Source organism: Gymnodraco acuticeps, unplaced genomic scaffold, assembly GCF_902827175.1.
Source record: "Gymnodraco acuticeps unplaced genomic scaffold, fGymAcu1.1, whole genome shotgun sequence".
Taxonomy (NCBI): Eukaryota; Metazoa; Chordata; class Actinopteri; order Perciformes; family Bathydraconidae; genus Gymnodraco; species Gymnodraco acuticeps.
Genome location: NW_022991001.1, coordinates 1,341,107 through 1,362,701, shown reverse-complemented (window position 1 = coordinate 1,362,701; position 21,595 = coordinate 1,341,107). Strand labels below are relative to the sequence as shown.

The 21,595-nt window shown below is 40.7% G+C and overlaps 1 protein-coding gene across 8 annotated transcripts in view; it reads left to right on the top strand.

The window, feature by feature from the left end:
* The window catches only part of pleca (plectin a), a 108,669-nt gene that overhangs the window by 25,569 nt on the left and 61,505 nt on the right, over positions 1-21,595 (top strand). Inside the window, exon 1 of one of the 8 annotated variants that reach the window (XM_034236023.1) lies at positions 5,950-6,119. The exons of 6 other annotated variants lie outside the window; for them this stretch is intronic. In XM_034236023.1, coding sequence (XP_034091914.1) covers positions 6,074-6,119 — 46 coding nt within the window. In that variant the 5' untranslated portion in view covers positions 5,950-6,073. Of the gene's footprint in view, positions 1-5,949; positions 6,120-21,595 lie in introns of those variants that run through there. One more of the 8 variants, XM_034236025.1, reaches the window with a different exon arrangement.

The following is a 21,595-nucleotide window of genomic DNA, read 5'->3' as shown; positions in this document are numbered from 1 at the left end:
CCTGTGTTGGTGTACACACTGACACTGTTAAGTGTTCTCTTTCTTCTGTCTGAAACACACACACACACACACACACACACACACACACACACACACACACACACACACACACACACACACACACACACACACACACACACACACACACACACACACACACACACACACACACGCACACACACACACACACACGTTACCCTCTAGTTGCTCTCTTAAACCTTCTGTAATAGTGAATGTCAGCCTCTGGTTCTTACAGTATGGCCCCTTTTCCGGCACGTTGTTATGTGGCATGCATTTCAGTGGATATACTGTATAGTAATTCAAATCAACCGGGATTTGGACAATTATAATCATTTATTTACATATAAAATTCACAAATAATATGCTCTCCTCAAAGCCACAATAATCAAGTAATCTTTAGGCACTTAATTCAAGCTCAACTGAAACAAAGGAACTCACCAAAACCATCTTTGAGTCTTTCTAATGTTCCAACACTGACTCTGGTTTCTGCGAGTTAGCGTGTGATTAATGTGATTACCTACTCTAGAGTTGGCCTCACAGGGATTTCATGCTGACACTAAAGATGAAGAAACGTTCTATTATTTTTGTCCATCAGAACATTTCTTCTTGTGTCATTTTGCTTATAAACTGTTGAATTTGCCCTTTTTTATGTGTGAGAGGAGCAGGGAGTGGCAATCGTAAACAGGTTATTTTTAGCTACAGGCAGTTAACTCCCTGAGACTAGGTTGTTGTCTGTTATATATGTGTGTGTCGATGGGCTGCACCAACTGTTCTTGGAGTTTGATATCGCTTTAATGAATCTAGATTCTAGACAGCACTGGAAGGCACCAACAGTAACACCTCCTCCCCCCAAATAGTGGCTGAGAATGGTACACCACTACAAAGTGTCCTGGTACTACTCCAACTTCTAATAGTGGGAAGGGGCACATCCCTGAGAGGGGTGCAGGGGGTGTATCAGGTCCTCTGATTAAGAGAAATGAGACTTTTAACTGTGTCTCAGATTGAGTTCCGACACAGTAGTACTGAACAGCTGCGTGAAAAGAGAAACATAAACTCACCCCGGTGTGGAGTCATGTGGCCTACCATGGCACATGGTGACATTTAGCAACAAAACTTAATTTTGTCTGTCTTTTAAAATTCTACAATTGCATTATGGCCTTTTATCATGTGATATTTTTTTAACTGATTCTAAGAAAAGAAATTGCACAAAAACTTAATTTAGCAGTGTCTAGTGATGGGACAGATATTACACGGTTTTATTAGCCGATGTATCAGATGGCTTACACTTCCTCTCTGATAGTTGGCATCAATGCCTGTATTCTGAACGTACCAAGATATACATATTATGCCTTAGAGTCTTCTTCTTTTACAGTTGTATGAACTAAGGTAAACATGAATCAGTTAATACTTTATGTACATATACAAAATGTCCACCTCCTTTTCCTATCACTAATGACAGTATGTTTAAACAAATATTTTTTTGTAGACAAGTTGATGTTTCAGGTGTGGCCTGACAGCTACTGCCTAATGTTTTCCATCATTGGTCATCACCTGGGGGCTTCTTTCCTTTGGGGTGAGCCCTTCACCCTACTCTTTACTGCAGCTGTATTTTCTTCACCTCTCTGCACACAGCACTGATCTCAGCAGGGCTGCCCCTAAAGTCAGAAATCACAGAAAGCGGCTCTAGGGCCATTTAGAGCAAACCTAGATCCAATCACAGTGCACCACCTCGGAGTAAATGCAGAGTTTGGGGGGAAAAAGGGATTAAATGCAACTATTTGTATTGAACAGAAAAGTGGTATAACAAAACCAAGAAAAATAGCCCCTTCGTACAGCACACACTTTGACTTGTTATCTAAATAATAACATTAAAGAATGTTGCTGTATTCCGTTCAGCCAGTTCCCTTCCAGGGCTCACTGGCACTGAGACAGCCACACCTAGATGGAGAACATCCATCAGCTCTGTGTCAAAATGTCTGCTGTCAGGAAGGTTGGTTTCTATCATCCCAGCATTTTTTGAAATTCACAGTTTTACTGAAAGAATGTACATTTGTCAAAAGAGTCATGTTTGCATGTCATTGCTTTCTCCCAGGTTGTTTACCGCCTGCAAAGTGGTCTACCAAGAAAGAGTAATACAAAGGCTCATAAGGGCTGATTCTGGTGTGAAGGGCCATTATTGGTTTTAGGAATTGCCCTTCTCAGGAGTAAGGCTTTGAGAGAAGTCTGTCTGAGAGCCTCACATTGGGGAATAACAGACCTCTGTTAGTCACAACAAAGTGAAATATTTGATTAAACAGTATAAATAGGAAAAGACTGCATGTTTTGTTCTTTTACAGTATTGAGGAAGTAGACGCAAAGGAACATTTGGATAATTGAATCAAGTTTGACTGTCACACTTTGATCTCTTTACAGTAAATACATATATCCCAAACTTAATATTGAAATCTGAGGGGCTGTTGTCGTCATTTGAAGAGTTAATCTCTCCCCATTCCTCACCCACAGAAACAGTAGTCAGTGTTCATCTCCTCCCTGCTGCTGCTGTAGCTGCCTGAAACTGGATCTGTGCCGACAAGCATTCATTGATTGTGTGTGGATTGGTAAAGGAGTCATTACAGCCCTCCTGAATCATTTCTCCACTATAGCACACGACTGTGCTATAGCCCACGGCTGCAAATATATCAGTAGTGTAATGCAATTTGCAATAGAGGTGTTTTAAATTGATACTTCGGTCTTACTCACACTTGAAGTATTTATTTGGCAGCTGATTGGGCACAAGTACAGGATGAATAATTACTGTGCGAGGTCAGAGGCAGGCTGTTGAATTCAGCATCACGCTGTTAGAAAAAAAGAAACAGTAGGATCACGTAAAGTTGAAAAAACTAGCTGAATTTACAAGTTGAACATCTACGATGGAAAAACTTGCTTTTGTATCTGAAGAATTTATATATAGATCATTTGCCCCCGATTATTTAGTTTAATGCCTGTTTTATGTTTCTTGCAAAGGAGGCCTGGTTTAGTTTCAGGACATATTTAAATGCTGTTATTGTGATTTACTGTCTGATGGGTTTGCAGGCCAAGTGAAATATTTCAGCTATTTATCTTTTATAATAAAAATCAGCTGTCAAAGTTATGCTCTTTGGATCAGGAGAACATTTTAGACAGGTAGTCAGAACATAGCAATGTTTATTGAATTGTAATGGATGCTCTTTAAAACCTTTGCACTCAAGATGTCTCGCCACGGAACGATTCATTAGGAAGAAGACGGACCATGAGCAGGAAATGGCATTGACTCTGAAACTTGAACCGGTGTGGAGCTGTGGCCCTGAAGCACGGGACCACATGAACATCTGTCCTATAGGAGTGTGGAATGAATCAGATCACATGAGGTAGCTGGAGCTGATATTGTGGGATTCTTCTTTATTCCAGAACGCCTATTTAGAGGACACTCACCTACATGTGCACACCCGTCACCACATGAACTCCCTTGTGTTTGTATAATATTTTTATAAATATGTTCATTTTTTTGGTGCCTTTCTTGCTTTACATTTTAATATCTCATGATATTATATTTTATCTGTTTATCGCACATTTCTATTTCCTATGTTTATAAGAAAAAAAATATATACTTATATTTAATTCTATAGTGGAACAACTTTCACAAAACCAAATTTCCCCCGCAAAAAAGAAAGATGTTCTGCTTCTGATACATTTAATGTAAATCACGCTTTTCAAAATTGCACAATAATTCGTGAAATGATGAAACTCCATCCCAGTTCCAGTGAACTCCATGAAACTATTTTGTTAAGTTTAACGAAAAAGATTAAGGTTAATGTTTAAAACGTGACTCAATAACGTCACATGACAACCTCCTATGGCATGTTGCAGCATTGTCGTTAAAAACAACTTAACCTTGGTTTCACACGGGAATCAAACAGTGGTTAAAGTCCAGTGCTTGACAACGTATTCCGTATGTTGCCAATGTTTTCTCATGACTCAAGGCTGACACATGAATAGTTTGTCGTATTCAAACCAAACAGCTCATACACCTGCACGATCCTCACGTCTACACTGAACAGACACAAATACACCATGAGTTATTCTCAGCTTCATCAGCCTGAATAAAACGGCTGACTCACCCTCTCCTTTCTCCGTATAACAAAGTATAATCCTATTACCAAAATGTGCTGATTTAGACGAGGTTCTGTGGATTGTGTTTTCAGTTACTCATGGATTTTCCCCTGTAGTTGAGCTGGCTTTCCTCATAATCTTTTTCCTGACTGCTGTGTCATCTTGCATTGACACATCAGTTTCTAAAAGTAGAGACAAATCATATTTGTATCGATCTAGCTTGACTTTATGACATTAGCTACGACAAAGATAACTGTTATGGCTTTAAAGGGGCGCTCTTGTGCTCATTTTCAGATTTCATATTCATATTTTATCCCTCTACTACTGTGACATGTCTCCATGCTCTAATGTTCAGAAAGCTCTTTCTTTTTCACCCTCTGTCTGACACCAGAGCCCAGTCTGCTCTGATTGGTTAGCTGTCCGGCTCTGTTGTGATTGGTTAACTGCTTAGAGATGTCCCGCCCCTTAGCCTATCACTTACAATGTGTCGGAGTGCTACCCAATCGAAGCGTGTGTTACATACTGTGGTCACTGTGTTAGGGAAGCAAACAAAGGAGTCACATGGAGTTTCAGGCAGGGGGGGGGGGGAGAGAAACTCCTTCTGGAGGAACTTAGGGATTTCTTTGCCTTTACAGACCATTTAAGTGCACACAAATCTATAGAACACACTACAGATAAGAGGAAACCACAAAGAGCATAATCGGGCCCGTTTTAATATTAGGCACTAGCAGATCATATTGGACACTTTTATTCTGATCCTTTTTAATAAAATAATTTACAATCGCAATGTGTTATACTTAGTTAAATTCTGCCAACTAGGAATTCTGAGTTTCACATACTGCACACACGTATTGTTATATGTTTTCCACTTCTGGTCAAAGTCTTAAATGTAGAGGCTGTTAATGTATTCATACTTAGACAGCATAGCAATTTCAGTATTGCTGACTTCAGACACGACACAGCAGAGTGCCAGCCAGTCTTTGGAGGATTGAAGAGACTGCTGAGTCAAAGGCAGCATAACCTTCATCTTCTAAAATAACACTGTCGAGGCTCTAACAATGTAAACCTTTAGTTGTGTATTTTTACCGCTGGATTGGATCGTTTGCTTAATATCTTTTTTTTAACACACTCAATTTAAAATGTGTGTAATTTGAAGTTCTCATTAGCTGTCATGGGAATGTAATTCAATCTATCTCAAAGTGCCATCATTTCATTTCATTCTGATTGCAAAGATTAGTTAACTAAAAAAGTGCTGTGTCATCTGAGCCCCTCCCTGAGATCCGAGGTATCCTCTGCAGCGCTTTTCATTCAAATAGAAAGGCTTTTAGTTTTATAGTGAGAGGTAATGCTGAGTCACTGACGCCATTGTCCTGAGGGAGAAGGAAACGTCACTTACCCTGATTTTATACTTTTTATTTGAACAGATATCTAGTTTTATAACACCACATGTCAAAGTAAACTGTTTATTTGTATCTCCTAGAGACCTATAGAGTCATATTTGATCTGGGAATGAACATGAACACTTCTCATACAGCACCAGTTCAATCTGTCATCATTTCACACTCTGCATTGACTGCTTCCCTTCAGCTGTACACACTGTTGTGATGTGATGGTGCAACCTGACTGTTATTGGTTAAGGCGCCTCCCTGAGCACCACAAGGATGGGACGGGACAACATCAGGGAGGGGTGAGACTGAGGTGGGAGAGAAAGGAGGGAGCTCCTTCCTTTCACAATTTCTCTGCTGACAGTGATTGTGTGCAAGCCGGCAGGAGAGAGAGGGAGAACAAAAACACTAAGCTGCCAACTTCTGTGGCAGCAGCGGAGCGGAGAGAGGGAGAAACAGGCTGCAGTTAGCGGAGAGACGTTAGCATCCTCAAGCCTGGGGTTTCAGAGCTGACTCGTCAGTTTGCAGACACAGTGAGCATGGACCCTGGAAGATCTATCCAGCATGAGATCAGCTCTCTAAAAGGTACTCCTCACGCCTTTTTCAATATCTAGCGTATTCTGGACTGCCTTGTTTTCCCACGATGGTGAGGACGTCCTCATCGTTTAGATGCAGGCTGAGGAAAAAGTTCAGTTTTGAATGGTTTCAGGGCTGTCGGGTAAAATGGAGGTATCATAATCCTCTGTTCTGTTGTCAGACATGCTCTTTGTGGATGAAGAGCTTTTGTTCTTCTTTGTGTCCAGACGTGAGCAGAGGGATCAGGGGTCAGGGGCAATGACTGTGCAGAGAGGATGTGTTTTACAAGCTGTGGGGCTGCTGCTGCTGCTGCTGCTGCATGCGGCACAGTGATTGCGTCTGCGCCGGGTGATGCAGAGTGACTGCTGCTGCATCACCGCGGTAACAGCAGGGATACGGCCGTGCTTTGCCCTGCCCCTCAGTCAGAGATAAGAGTGTTCAGCCTGGTCAGAGGACAACATCTGCAGGAAATATGTTTCCATCTGTTCTGCTGCTCGTCAGGCTGCAGCATGGTTAGATGTTTCCTACATAGTGTTTACATCAGCAGTGTGCTCCTCCCACTCCTCTCCCTTATAGGTATCCCACGACCTGAATGTCTCAGAATCCAGTTATACAATCCTTTTCAGTCTCATTACGTGCAGCTAGTTCTCCATTCGGGCTGCTTGATATTAAAGCTCAATACTATTGACCGCAATATGTCTCTGACAACGATCAGAAACGTTCCAATGCACGATCAGTTTCACAAGCATTTTATTATTGAGATTGGAGCCGCAACTCAGTTTTATTATCAAATTAGTTTGGCAATTGTTGTTTAGATGAATTGTCTAAAATGTCAAAAAAGTGAAAGAATCCTCATGACTACTATCTCCAATGTTACTTGAGGTGCCTTGTTTTATCCGACCACAAGTCCAGAACCAAAACTATTTAGTTTAATTGGATATAAAACAGCAAAACAGCAGTTTTGTCATTGATCCTTTAATCATTTCAACCTATATTTTCAAGGTTCAAGGTTCTTTATTGTCAAACTAACATTTCCACAGGCTTCTCCAACAATGCAACACAATAATACAGATAAGCAGACAATATTAAAGCAATATTAAAGTATATTATATTAAAAGTAATACAAAAGAAAAATAGTTCTAAAAAAAGTGAGAGAAAAAAAGTGGAATAGTGCAATACGAGTCTATATACAAGTTATTGGATATATTAGATACATAATGACTAAGTAGCAGATGAATGTTATGAAATTGTTTCAGCAGTTCAGTTGTTTAACAGTCTTATTGCCTGCGGGATGAAGCTGTCTCTGAATCTGGTGGTATTAGTCCGGATGCTGCGTAATTTTCTATTACTAGATAACATTGTTGCATATTTCAGACACTTTTTATTTACTTATAGGGAAGTTCTTGTTTGTATGTAAGAATATTGATTCTGTTCAAATTAAGAAAGTATTGTCTAAAACTCTGGTATCATACTTTTTCTAATAATACCCAACGCTTTTCTCCAGGGTTTGGTATTATGGTATGTTGCTTCACTTGCAAAGTAAGGCCAATTCTGTTTTGAATCAAACTCTTAGTCTTATTATTGGCATGCACCCAACTGTGTGGATGTTCTGAGTAAGTTCTGTCCCTAAGGCCTCTTAAATATATTCACATACTGCTCCTCTCCTTCCAGCTATATGTCATGCCCTGCAGGCACCACGGTCTGCATGGTTGGTATTTCCAGACTAAGTTATTAAGATGTTCAGGCCATTGAGAGTGCTTCATTTACTGTGTGTCTGTGACTCAATGTTCAGCATACTGTATATGCACATATCTCACTAAGTAAAGGATTCACAGCACACTGACTGACAATTATAGCGACAGAAAGCCTCAAATTTGAGGCGACAGAACCCAACCCAACTAGTGAGAGCCAAAAGGAGTGAAAAAAAAAAAAAAGCTGTTCTGTGTGGACTTGTGGGTTATTTGGAGTATTTTTGGCGAAATGTGATCAGACTTTGGAGCAGCTTCCAGGATGGCATGGGCCTTTAAATGATCCTGGAGAGGGATCTAAAGAAGTCCTCCTCACTCAGACAGGCTGAGAATGTTTTCCACAGAGCTCCTGGGACAAAAGCTCCCTCGCTTCACTGAGCACTCCCAAAGGAGTTCCTTAATATGTTAAACACTGCTGCTTACTTAGTGAAGCTCACTTCATTTGTAAGCATGTCGTCACCTCAAGACCATTGCTCCCATTGTGCGTTCTTGTCAGCTATTTCCAGGCACTTGGTACAGAATCAGCGCCTTGACACAAGAGCCTGTTGATGCTCTCCTGTGTGTGTTGGGACAAGCGGGGCCACTTTTGACACATGGCTTTGATGACTCATTCCTGACAGTAGAGTTCACCCTTTAAAACATCTTGATAGTCTTCTCACTTTAACCTTGGTCTACCAGACAGCTTTGGGTTCTTGACCTAGATATTTCTGAGCTCATTTAAGGCTTATGCAGATCTCTGAAAAAGGGCCAAAGAGCTGAATTTGCTGAACTAACAATGAACTCATTTTTGTTACCGGGGTCATTCAGCTGATCCTTTGTCACTCCAACTTATCATTGTAACTCAATCTTGAAAATGACTCGGTTAATAATTTCGCAACGATGTCATCACTATCACTGACATGAGCCATCATGAACGAACTTATGCTAATCATAAATCTATCCATCATAAATCTATCGATCATAAATCTATCCATTTATGATTAGAAAATATTAAAAAAAAAAAAAATGTCTTTTTATCTTTTCAAATATAATTGTTTAGAATATCTTAGGCTCTCAGAGAGGGCCTAGAGGGCCTGATGGCTCGCCACTGATGGAAGCTTTTCTTTCTTATTTACTTTCTTACTTAACTCTGAAAATGTATTTTCTTTTGTTTAGCATTCTTCTGTGTCTTACCTGATTTCTGCATTGTGTTATCTCCAACTTCTCCAACTCAACAGTGCACTACTGTGAGTGATGCTTCCTGTATGTTATATGCCTGCTTGAAAGTTGGGCCTTTCAAGCAGTGCAGGTTCAAACCAGCCATATCCAGTTAAAAGGAAAGTCAGGGCAGGGGTCAGTGCTCTTGAGCTCTGGCGGTTTAGTGTCAAAGTGGTTTCCTGACAGTGGCAGGTTGTGTTTTGCAGAGCTACTTCAATATTTCACACAGATACTCAGAAAGTAATTGATTAATTATAACACTTAAAAGAAGCGTTATAACATTATATATACAAAAACATGAATACAGGAGTTCTTCCCAGATGAATATGTTCAGGGGGAAACAAGCATACAGTACACATATAAATAATAAAGCTGTGTTCTGCTTATCAAGTTCAGGTACTAACAATGACACTAGTCCTTTTTGGAATCATTCAGTGGATTCCCTTTCTCACAATAACGGTGATACAACCTCGTAGGGATTGCCTTTGTTTGAACTGGAATGAGAGTTATGAACGGTGCACACGCCACAGCTGACAACCAGTTTGCTAATGAGCTCTGCAGGTGATTCTGGGTCATCAGCTGTTGTTTCCAAACCTGCAGCCCAGAGTGAAAACCGTGTGTCTATAACATGAACAGAGACAGACAGGAAGTGCTTGCTATTGTCGGCAATACCATGTGATATTGTTTTGACATCACTTGTGATTGCAGTATCAGTTAGACAGGTGATAACTAAGCTGTAACAAATCCATGTGTTTTGGTGATATTTGATATTGTTTAATTTATTAGATATTCAGATAAGGAAACTCAGAACCAACAACAGAATATAGCTTTAAGCAAATGCTTTCTAAACACCCAGTCACCTAAAGGGGTTAGTCCTGATGTTTAAAGGGGAGATTATATGGCCTACCTATCCATTTAAGTGTATTGCCTGTAAGCTTGGAGGATCAGACACCAGTAACAGCTTAGCATGTACAGCTGTGTTGAGTGTGTCAGCATAATGTAATTTAGAAACATAAAAAGAAAAGCCCACCGAAAAAAAAAAACAATGTCAGTTTAAGTGTACACTTCATCAAATGTTACCTTGCTTGCATAACGGTTATTTTCACTTGTATAATTGTATGACTTTGATGTTTAAAAGGACTAGTAAACATTAACCACGCCACAAAACATCTGAACTATCCGTTTAATGATCATGAGGTGAAAATCCTTCTACTGAAACTATTGATTGCAGCTTTCCGTTGTACAGATAAACAACATGTAGGCTTTCCAGAACCAACTTAAAAGCAACAACATGATTGGGGTTATTATGAGGTTTCCTCATGACCTATAAGTATATGGTTTAGATTGTAATCTCCCATTTAGTGATGAATAAGTATCCCACTATAATTTGCTTCCTTATTTCCCCTCAACATCCCGTACATGTGTATCTGCAGTCGTGCTCTGTTTGATCTGCAGATAACAGTCCAGCATCACATCAGCATTTTCTTTTCTTCTCTACTGCTGCACTTTTGCTGGCCAAGAATATCCCAGCATATAACGATCCAATGCAGGGGATACATAAGTGGCTGCTGTATTTGAGCGGTGGGGCTCATAGTTCAAAACACTAAATATGCTTGTGAAATGGACATCTTTCTGTACATTTGTGATTCTTGAACGCCTGAACTGGCCTCATTAGGCGTGTCTGCTGCATGTTGGTGATGTCTGTGTTTCATGCTCAGATATGGAGGGATCACATGTCACTCTGCCTGTATCTGGAGAAGCAGTATTAAGTTGCTCTCAGATGCTTCAGCTGCTATTTGAGCTGAAGAAATTGGTGCATGGCCATGTTTCAGATTCCTCACCTGTTTCTGTGCAGCCAGGGGTAGTAGTCACTCCAGATGGGAAAACCACGTACACTGCATGCAGAGACATAACAACACCAAAGAGCTTGCCCCACCCTAATTCAATTGAAATCAATATGTTTCAGGGGATAGTGGTGGTCTAATGGATAGTGAGGTGGGCTGAAGGTTGCGAGTTCAAATCCCACCAGGAACACCAGCACTAGTGTGCTCTTGAGTAAGGCACTTAGCCTTCAGTTACTCCAGGGAGAATGTCCCTGTAATCGGTCATTGTAAGTCGCTTTGGATAAAAGCGTCAGCTAAATGAAATGTAATGTACAAATTAAAAATAAATATAATTACAACACATTTCCATTGTTCTTATCAGGTCTACTGAATGTTTTAGTGTCCTTCTGCTTGTTTTGGTTTTACAGCCGAAACGTTATTCTTATGATTCAGTTTTATAAATCCCATCAACAATATTTTCGGACAAGACATCTCAACGTCAATGCTTTTTTTACCTTCCTGTCCGCGCCCCTAAATACATTTATTAGCTGTATCAAATAACAACAAAGACTAAGAGTATTTGTCATGCGTATGCCCTGTTTATGTAGATGAGTCAGATCAGATCATGCTTGTCATGGCATTCCAGAGCCATTTTCAGGAACTTGATGTGTTCAAAAATCAACTCCCCCTGTTCTTAAACTTTGGATAAACTGCACACTGTATAATTGGAGTTTTGCCAACATTCTTTAATGCCATCCAATTAAACTCCTTATTCAAGAGTAATACAAACGCTCGCTTGAACTTTATCACATTAACTTTGTCATTACCTACTCGCATATTCTTGTGAATGCCCAATCTGTACTGCGTATATGCATTGGGCAAGAAAGTTTTAGATTACCAGCTCCACATTGTATTTTTCCGCCAAGTGTGCAAGCAGGAAGCCGTTTTCAGCAAAACAGTTCTGATAAATGTAGTTTACACCATCTGCGGGGAACCAAACAGCAGACAAAGTTACCACTAACATTTAGCAGCTAAAGAGCTACATTGCTTTGATTACGACCTACAGTAACCGAGAGTGGATATTTGATCCATATGTATCTTTGGCACATACATATCTGTTGCATGTTGCTAACAGGTTTGTCTTATCAACTTAAGACAAGTAATATGTTGGTATTAAATACATTTACTCTCTGCTGCTTCTGCTGCCATAAAGTGGCCCAAAAAACAGCTGATGACCCAGAATCCCCTGCAGGGCTTTTTAGCATCAGGCTGTCAGCTGTTGCATGTTCAGCACTCAAAATGTGCATTTCTTAACTTAAGGGGTGTGTATTTTCCTGTATTACGGGTTTTAGTAAGAAAACCTTTCCTAATACACACCCCTTAAATGAACATTTTAGAAAAAGCGTAGAACTAACAAACCAAGATCGATAAGAAAATTAGGTAATGCAGTAAACAGTTTGAGTAAACAAACCCCTAAAATAACAAACACCACAATGACTACACTGAGGTGCTGTTTACACGGGAACAAAACGGGTTGTGTCCGCTACTTTTCTCTTTCGTATAGCCCGTTCGTTCACACGAGGCCGTAACGGAACCGCGGAAACGGACCCCTCAAACGATAACGGGTCCCAAGGTGGATAGATCTGCGGACGGAACGCTCTGGGGGGGGCAAACGGCTCCGTATGTACGTCCTATACGATCATTTCCTGATAACGATGAAGCCATAGCCCTGCCTCTCCCCACCTCTGCTCACTGCTGTAGCATGGTCAGTAGCTTGCTACAGATGTTAGTGCAACATCTAGAGCTCCTCTACCACAACCATCAGCAACAAGTGGACATGGAGAAACTACATGAACTACATGTTGCTAAATCCACCGCGGAGAATAAACAGAAGGCAACCATGCTCGGGGATCTTCTTCGCTGCTTTTGGTGTATTTTGTGGCGGAAGTACAGCGCCACTTACAGGCTCATATGTATACAGCGGGTCGAGCGGTCTCGTGTGAAGGGACGCGTTTATTGAGCCGTATCCGTGTGAACGGAAGACTTTTTTTATATCGAATTTGGTTCGTTTGCGTTTAGTTTGCATTTGTGTTCCCGTGTAAATGGGCCCTGAGCCTTGATACTTGATCTGAGGTGCATTATGGGTCAATGCAGGATTGGGATAGCATGGATTACAACAAGCCCAATATGAATCTGGGCACTCAGTCTTTGTTTCTCATATTCTGTTATAGGTGTATAATTCAGTCTGTAAGAACTGATTGTGTGCTCTGTGTTGGCTCAGTAATAGTAATGATAGTAGTGAGTGTAATCCTGTTACAGTTGTCAGTGAGTCTGTCAGTCATGCTGGTTTAAAAAATCTGGCCACAATCTTAGCGGAGTGTCCTCCTAATTTAGCTGATGTGATTACATAGTCTCATTAACCCCAGGTTTCCTGTAGTTCAGTAGAGAGACTGCCTCTGTACTGACACATCCTCTCTAATCATACACTCCCTCCTCTAATCCTCCTCTCGGGGGGACATGATTACACTCTCCATGCTTTGTTTGGTTAGGGCAAGGGGAATCGGCTCAGGAATTGAAACCAGGTGACTCTTAAACCACTTGAAAGACAAGCTTTAAAACACAGTTGCTTCTGGGCTTGTAGCTGTCCCTGCAGGGGACTGTTAGTGAAGCTACTGCAGGCTGATGGCAGAGTTGGTGGGGGCCTTAATGAGATTGCATTCACAGAGTTAAGTACTATGAAGATCAATGCTACTTCAAAAGCCATTTCCATCTGCTTTATTTGTCTTTCTTTAATTTTGCCCTGAAGGGTTTGTGGTCTTCTCATTAATCTGCATCTTATAGCATTAAAAGCATTTCCAAAAGGTTTTGTTGGCACTGTTCAATCCATTATCAACTACAGTAACGCACAGTGTTTGTGTCAACACCACTCCCATTTTAAAGTGCTTTCTTTTTTTATACTAGCAGTTATATTTTTGGAACAGTAACTATTTCACTTTAGGAGAACTGCATTTTTGCTAAATTTGCCTCTTTCTCTTGTGTTTTTTCTTCTAGGTAAGTGGCTGTTCCTGCCTTTAAAACTGTTTGTGGGTTTGAGTTGTGGCTCCCTGGGGCCAGTGGTTGCTGCAGGTGGCACAGAAAGGGTGAAGTCCTTCTATGTGCTAATTTTTTTTTTAAAGTTACCTGTTTTTGTAGCCTTTAGATTTAGCAAACGTTGTCTCTTAGAAGAGAGTTTGATAAAATCTCATTCTCTGTAACAGTGTCTCAATACGATTATCCAAATGTCTACAATAGTCACATACCAGCTTTGTATGTGGATATGAATACAGTTTTTCATTTGACTTAATGATAGTGACTGGCGGCCTGTGCTGTGTTTGTTGGTGGCATGAGATGCTGCAGGATGTTGGTCATTATGTCTGACATGCTCTTTGCTCTGATGCCAAGGGAATCAACTGTAGCCTATCTGATGTGCAGATCAAGGCGATGTCTCTGTCTCTCTTTCTGTATCTCAAATTAAATCTTGAGCCCTTTGGTGAGAGGATTGAATCACGTGTTTTTACAGACCGTCTGCTTTTTGTGTGATATAAGGTCTGAAACTAATGATTATTTCATCTAATTCACCCCGTTTGTTTATCCCAATTTACAGAGCTATTCAGCTTACTTTCATTGTCGGACCAACGCTCCAAAAAGTATTATTTAGTTCACGATTAAAGTCAATAAAAAGTAGATTTTGTTGTTGTCACTTGACAAATCAGTCTAATAAATGTTTCAGCGATACAATCGACTTGCTGGTTGACTTGGGTGCCTCCGAAGTCTGATCAGATTTTAGATTGATTTAGAAGGCACGTTTAATTAGCATACATTTCTTTAAGCCCACGTCACACTGTCCCGAAATTGACACGATAAAGAAAATGTTCAAATGCGGCTCTGATCGTAACAACATCGGGCCATTCACGAGGGCATCTTAAGTAGGGGTGTAACGGTTCACAAACATTTCGGCTCGGTTTTTAGGTCACGGTTCGGAACGTTTTCGGTACAGCAGAAAATATTATCACAAAACATAAAATATTTGTTGTTTTTTTAAAATTATTATTAACCTGTGAATAATGTATTCACTCAAATAAATACAAAATATAATAAAAATAAACATTAAGGTGCAGCATTTCGATGAACTGAAGTAATCTGTATTTGAACTAGGGGTGGGCGATATGACGATATATATCGTTGTGACGATATTAGGTCTCCACGATATGCTTTTTCAGAGATATCGTATCTATCGTGATAAAAAAACTTGAAAAAAACTTGAAAAAAAAAAAACTGATGTGAAAGACATGCTCTAAAGCTGTCTAGTCAGGATTCAGACAGTATTGCACTTCATTTATTGTCTTGGTTGATTCTGTTGGCTTATATTTTATTTTATTTGCATGCATATGAAACGCTAACCATTCCCATTGAGATCATTAAAACTGTCATTTGAACGGCGATCAAGCCTGAAGCCACAGAGACGGACACGATCCCCTGTCCGGTTAGGGTTAGCCAACACACTCTCACTCCATAATCGTCCAGGAGCGACGTTTGGTCAGTGTCCGTGGCGTGCAGTTGTGACGCTCCTAGGCTCCTTCAGCTTCATAAAGGGACGCAAATAGCTTTCAACTGATTGCAATGTATTCCCATCTGCGGCGGGATTTGACGCTCATGGAAGCACGGCATTCGTTTGTGTCGACTGCCCTTAAAGGCAATGTGAGCGTCCATTCTCATTGGATAACGGAGAATTGTACACCCGGAAGTAAGTATTCCCCTTACTGTCGATTGATTTTACAGTGATATCTGCACTACTCATCGACTAAAAAACACCAGATTATCCTTGTTAATTACACAACATTGATTGGTTTAAATTGTGTGCAATGCTTTTGTATTTTCCCCCTTCGATTCGGAGAAACAAATATTTTTTCGGAGTAAAGGATGGCAGAAAACACTACACTACCCAGAATCCCCAGCTATCGTTTGGACTACACCATGTGCTCTGTTTGACAAACCCCGTGATAGTCCTCAAGCTCTGTGATTGGAGAGTGTGCTCCGAGGGTTACGCTGATCCTCGAACAGCACTTGAAATGGGATGGAACCACGGCAGACTGTCCAAAACTGGATTTGAACGGCTGGGGGAGCGGGAGGGGAAGAGGCTCTCCGTGCGCGGCGCAGGGGGCTATGACAGCGGATGGAGAGCCTCTTCCCCTCCCGCTCCCCCAGCCTCACCTACTGATTTTAATTTCACCATATATCAAGCCCGATCGATTTCACAATGTCAGCGCACCTCTGCTTTCGTGTTGGTAGTTCAGTCCGAGTTGTTTGACAAGCTAGTGCTAGTGCTACCTCAGAAAGTTCATTTGTATACTGAGCAACTGTGCCTTGAAGCCATATCAAAATGTTGAATTGTTCATTCAGGGATTCATTTCAGAAATAAAACCAGCTTGAAATGCTATTTTGGTCTGTTACTCCTTTTTGTTTTAGTTTCTGTTACCTTGTAGGTGCTTGTACTGTTAAGTAACTTGAAAAATAACCATAATAACCGACATGAAAAAATATCGTGATATATATCGTCTATCGTGATACTGCTTGAAAAAATATCGTGATAATATATTTTTCAATATCGCCCACCCCTAATTTGAACTGTACTGTACTAGCACCTAAGCAGCCAGTTTGACATTATGACTTGCTTGTCATTGTATTTTCATGTTGTTTAAAGAAAGATGAACTTGTCCACATTGCTTGCCGAAAGGGCAGATCTGCTGGCACTAACAATGTCTCCTGCTGTGGAGAACACCCTCTCGCTAGGGACAGAGGTAGCAGATACAGCCAGGTAGCGCTTTGCTAACATGGCAACATAAGGATATTTGGCGTTTGTAATAGCTTTGGCTCGGTCTGAACTTTCTGCGAGTGGTGGAGGCTTACATGCTAGTGGGAGTTGGGTTTGCACTTCAGTCTTTTTTCTTTTGGTACCGGTGATATTCACGTTCGGGTGATGCCTTTTCAAGAGTGTGCAAGTTTGATGAATTGCCAGCCGCGTAACCAATTTTAGTTGAACAATGCCGACAAACAGCTTTGGTTCGGTTCACCTGTCTTTGTCCGTCATCCTTGTACGTAACTGCGAAACCAAAATGTTCCCAAACCGGAGACTTCAATGATGCTGGAGGATTTTCGAGCTCAACTTTATCTGCGTTCGCCATTTCGACAGTTCCTCAAATTACTCACTAAATTTGAACGCATCCCTGTGACCAGCTCTCGAGCAAATTACTCTGAATGCTGCGACGCAGCACCTGAGATTACTTCCAATTTACCGAACCGAAGGGCCCGTACCGAATAATTTCGGTACGTGTACCGTTACACCCCTAATCTTAAGCCATCGTATGACCGGCGGTGGAGTTTCTCAGGCTCAGACAGCATCTTCGTGAGTGGTGGCAAAATATTTGGCATGCCAACAAATTGCCGAAACACCTTGCGAAGGTTCATTTTCGTGTTGAATTTGTGTGTCCATTTTGCCCTTCATAAGGCACTCGTGAGGCATCTTGTCAAATCGTGTCATCTTCGTCTTTACTTCATGTGATCATCGGTGCCATCGGGCATTTTTCGCTTCACAAAGACAATACGAAGGAAACAACAAGCTGCCCGATTGTTTTAGAAAGGAAACACGACTACGTGAAGCCCTCGCAATGCCATCGTGTAGCCATCGTATTATAGTATGATGACATCGAGATGGGACCACAGTGTGCAATGTTTCCTTGCAGATCGCTTCTCTGGTTGTTTTATTGCACAACAAAATCATGTAAACATATTATGTAAATAACCCAATTTGTGTTCTGTGAAACTGAAAAGGATATTACATTGTTTTTGTTACTTTCGTTGCAATTGTGTGTCCTAAATGTAATTTAGGTTAACTTCCTGTTTTATTTAGATGCTTTTATTTTGAAGGCGAGTTTACGCTGTTGACAGGAAGTTGTTGTTGCTATGGAAACAACATGATGGAGAAAACGTAATATCTTCTACATATAAAGACGGAGAAAGTAAAGAACAAAGTCTGAAAATATCAGTGACAATTTGTAGTATATACAATCCCAAGTTTCCAAAATGTAAAGTCTCATAGTACTTTAACATAATTGTTTTTGTTACTTTCGTTGCAGTTGTATGTCTTAAATGTAACGTAAATGTTGCCTTCGTGTGTGGTTCGGGCGCCATCGTGTGGCCTTCTATAGGCATCGTACTTTCTTCGGCTGTTGTTTGGCCGTTGACCAAGTTCGGGGCCATCTTCGTGCGAAATTCACAATTCCATATTCGTGTGTCCATCTGGTGTCAATTTCGGGACAGTGTGACGCGGGCTTTACTGACAGATGTTAGGACCTGGACACTTATTTAAAGGTTTCTATTGTCGAGTACACTGCAATCTCTCTCTATTTGGACACTCATCACTGAATATCATCTTATTTCAAATGATTTTATAGAAGAGACTTGTTTTGAAACAACATTTTGAACCACGCCTTGTTGGTTTTTATAAAAATATTGAATAAATTGATTTATTGATTCACAGACACTTTTTCTTTGCAGCAAAGCCTGCATGAAGTACCTTACATTTCCTACCATGATATGCATTCTATTTTTTGCAATCCAAAGTGAGTTATATTCAAACACCCCTCCTACTGAAATTGTCAGTAATTGTACGTTATAAAGCCGTCGTCCTTGTGCCATTTCCAGAACTGTCCTGGCAATGAGATGAAGTTTTAAAAGCTGCAGAGGCAGTTTGTTTTCCAGCTCTCACCGCAGGCACAACAGCCAACAACAGCCAGCCCCTGCATATAAAAAAAAGCTGCTTTTTCTCTATGATACCTCTTCTTTGACACTCTACTATCACGCATTTGGTGGTGTAAAATCTGGGAGTGATCTAGAAGGGGACGGAAGAGGGTAGGGGAAGCAGTGAAAGGGTTTATTCTAAAGTAGCCCCTTTCACACTGTCAGGGTACTGTTTATGATGATTTATAGGACTCCATTAATGTCCCCCCCCCCCCACATATCATGCTGACATAGTAGCCTCAGAGTCCCCGCTTGATCAAAGAGGATTTTAGCTACGGGGGTGTTACTTTGCCAAAGTGCCTTAAGTTTTGTTGTTGCTTATCTGGCATGCAGAAACACCACTGTTGCCCCACAGTGGATTTACTACCCATTACCCTAAAGTCCCTCGAGGCAGTTGTACAGAAAGTTTCTTCTTCATCTGGTAGTTTATTAGCGCCTAAGACATTGTTCAAGGTCTGAGTGTAAGGAGATTTCATGAGTTGTGAAGATTGTTGACTGAGGCCTGCAAGCCTCCATGGAGAAAAACGAACGTTTGACCGTCTTATCTGCACGCAGACCACCCTGGTTTGTGTTTCAATTAGGCTTTCAGTGCCATTCTGCATCACGGAGAACATTTCTTAAATATTATTTTAGTTTTTTAGGGAACAGTGCCGTTTCTAACAGTCCTCATCTGCAGGAGTATGCCTAAATGACAGCCACAACAAGAACATACCAATATAAACTTTATTTTTGAACCTTAGAGCTTATCTCCTTTGGCAGCTTGCTAGAAATATTAAATTGCTGCAAAAGGTTTGGTGTAGTACTCTCGTTTCTTTGCATCAACTAGAGCTTAAAGGAACACCCAGTACTCTGCTTAGATTCACAGCAGTTTCAATACATTCCACCAGTGACCCAGGGCCACAAGAGAATGTCAAAAGTCAAAATGTTCATAGAAAAAATGTGAACAACACTGCTGTCTAATTGACTTCTTCTTGAGATCGGTATGCACAGTATGTATTGTAAAAAATCCTTGCCTGCAGCAGAGCTTCTGGGTAATGTTGAAAAAGTGGTGCAAATAGCTGTGTGTAGTGTAGAAACTGTGGGTTTCAGACATATAGTAGATACTCAAATTATAAGTATTCCTTTTAATAATTCAACTTCTCATCCTTGTGTTTTTTTATCTTGGGATTATATGTATTTCATAGCCTGGAGGGGAATACGTGTGTCCTCTTCAACATAATGTCAAAACCAGTCTGCGCTCACCTCATCCTGCACCCACACTGCCAGTCTTTTGATGTTTTTATCATCTGCAACTTTTGGATGGTCACTAATGGTTGCCTGGTGATGAATCACTGAACAGCTTTCACCTCCAGGAAGAGTCTGTCTGTTTTTGGGTTGCCAGTAGCAATGCTATCTCCTCTGACCACTGTTCTGGACTCGTGTATTTACTCATATTTCTGTAATGTGTCATGCTTCCATGGTTACAGGCATTTCTGGCCGACCACACCCTATCATGGGTTTTTTGATGACTCACTGCAGTGGCCAGTCTGACACACACGCACACACACACACACACACACACACACACACACACACACACACACACACACACACACACACACACACACACACACACACACACACACACACACACACACACACACACACACACACACACACACACACACACACACACACACACACACACACAACACACATACACACACACACAGAAACTCTCACATTTCCTCTCTTCTGTTGCCATGGCCTGGTTCCTCTTAATCACACAGTTCTCTTATGATTTCATTTGGCAAACTGGCATCTCTTGCAAAGTTAGCTGCTTTCTAAGTCATTTTAACTGTGATCTTTTAGAGAAAGTGAGTCCTGTCACCTTTCCTCTATCCACAGTGCAGCTGCTTCATGCCTCCCTGAGACGCCTCGCATGGTTTTTTCATAACGTCAGGGGTTCAGCCACTTTGATGCTGTGAGCATCCATTAACTGCTCACACTGACAGCCATTTTACCTCAATCGCAATCTAGACAGCTCATGTTCCAATGCTTTTATACTGAAAATCACTTATAGCCTCACGAGAGGTTTGTGCAATACTAACTGCTGAAACCCTTTTGCTCCTTCCAACATTCTGTTGAGGATTTCATTTTGTATGGAGTTTGTTTTATGAAATGCCCCAAAATAATCATTTCACCAGCATTGCAAAGAGGTAGACTAGAGTAGAACATACATTTCCATTCAAATCAACATATCAGGATGGTCATTTGTATGGAACTGTTGCCATTCTGTGTGTGCAGCATGCCAGCTTCTTCGGATTGCTGTTCTTAGTGGTACTTTCATTACAAATGTGTATGTTACTTTTTTGCCTAATTTTTGGCTAAAACTGTTAGCTAGCTAACTATGTTACATTTCCTCTAACTCCTAATGTAAGTTATAGCCTATCTTTTCACAATATATATTTCCATAGGCATATTGTTAGTGTCTAAGCTATCATGTCCTAATCATTGTCATCCTAACTGTCTTGTAATGGCACTACTTTTTGAATGAACCATATCGAAAGTAACGTTTTTTCTTTTTTTCTTAATATTTTCCAATTCATATAAATGTCCATGATTAAGTACTATCACAAACTAGCTTCTCATCAGAGATCTTATCCGAGTGAGTGTAACACTCTTAACTGCCCCTCTTTCATGTCTTGTCACCATAACAATTAACAACCACCTTTTCTTTTAAAATGAACACCGAAAACATGTCCACACTTGTCAATCCATGTTATGTTTTTTAATTCCAATAGCAAACACCTTGCACCACGACCACCTGACATGACCTGTCACCTTGCAGTCTTTCAGCTACTTCTTTTGCCTTTTGCAACTTGTCAGAAACAGAACAGCA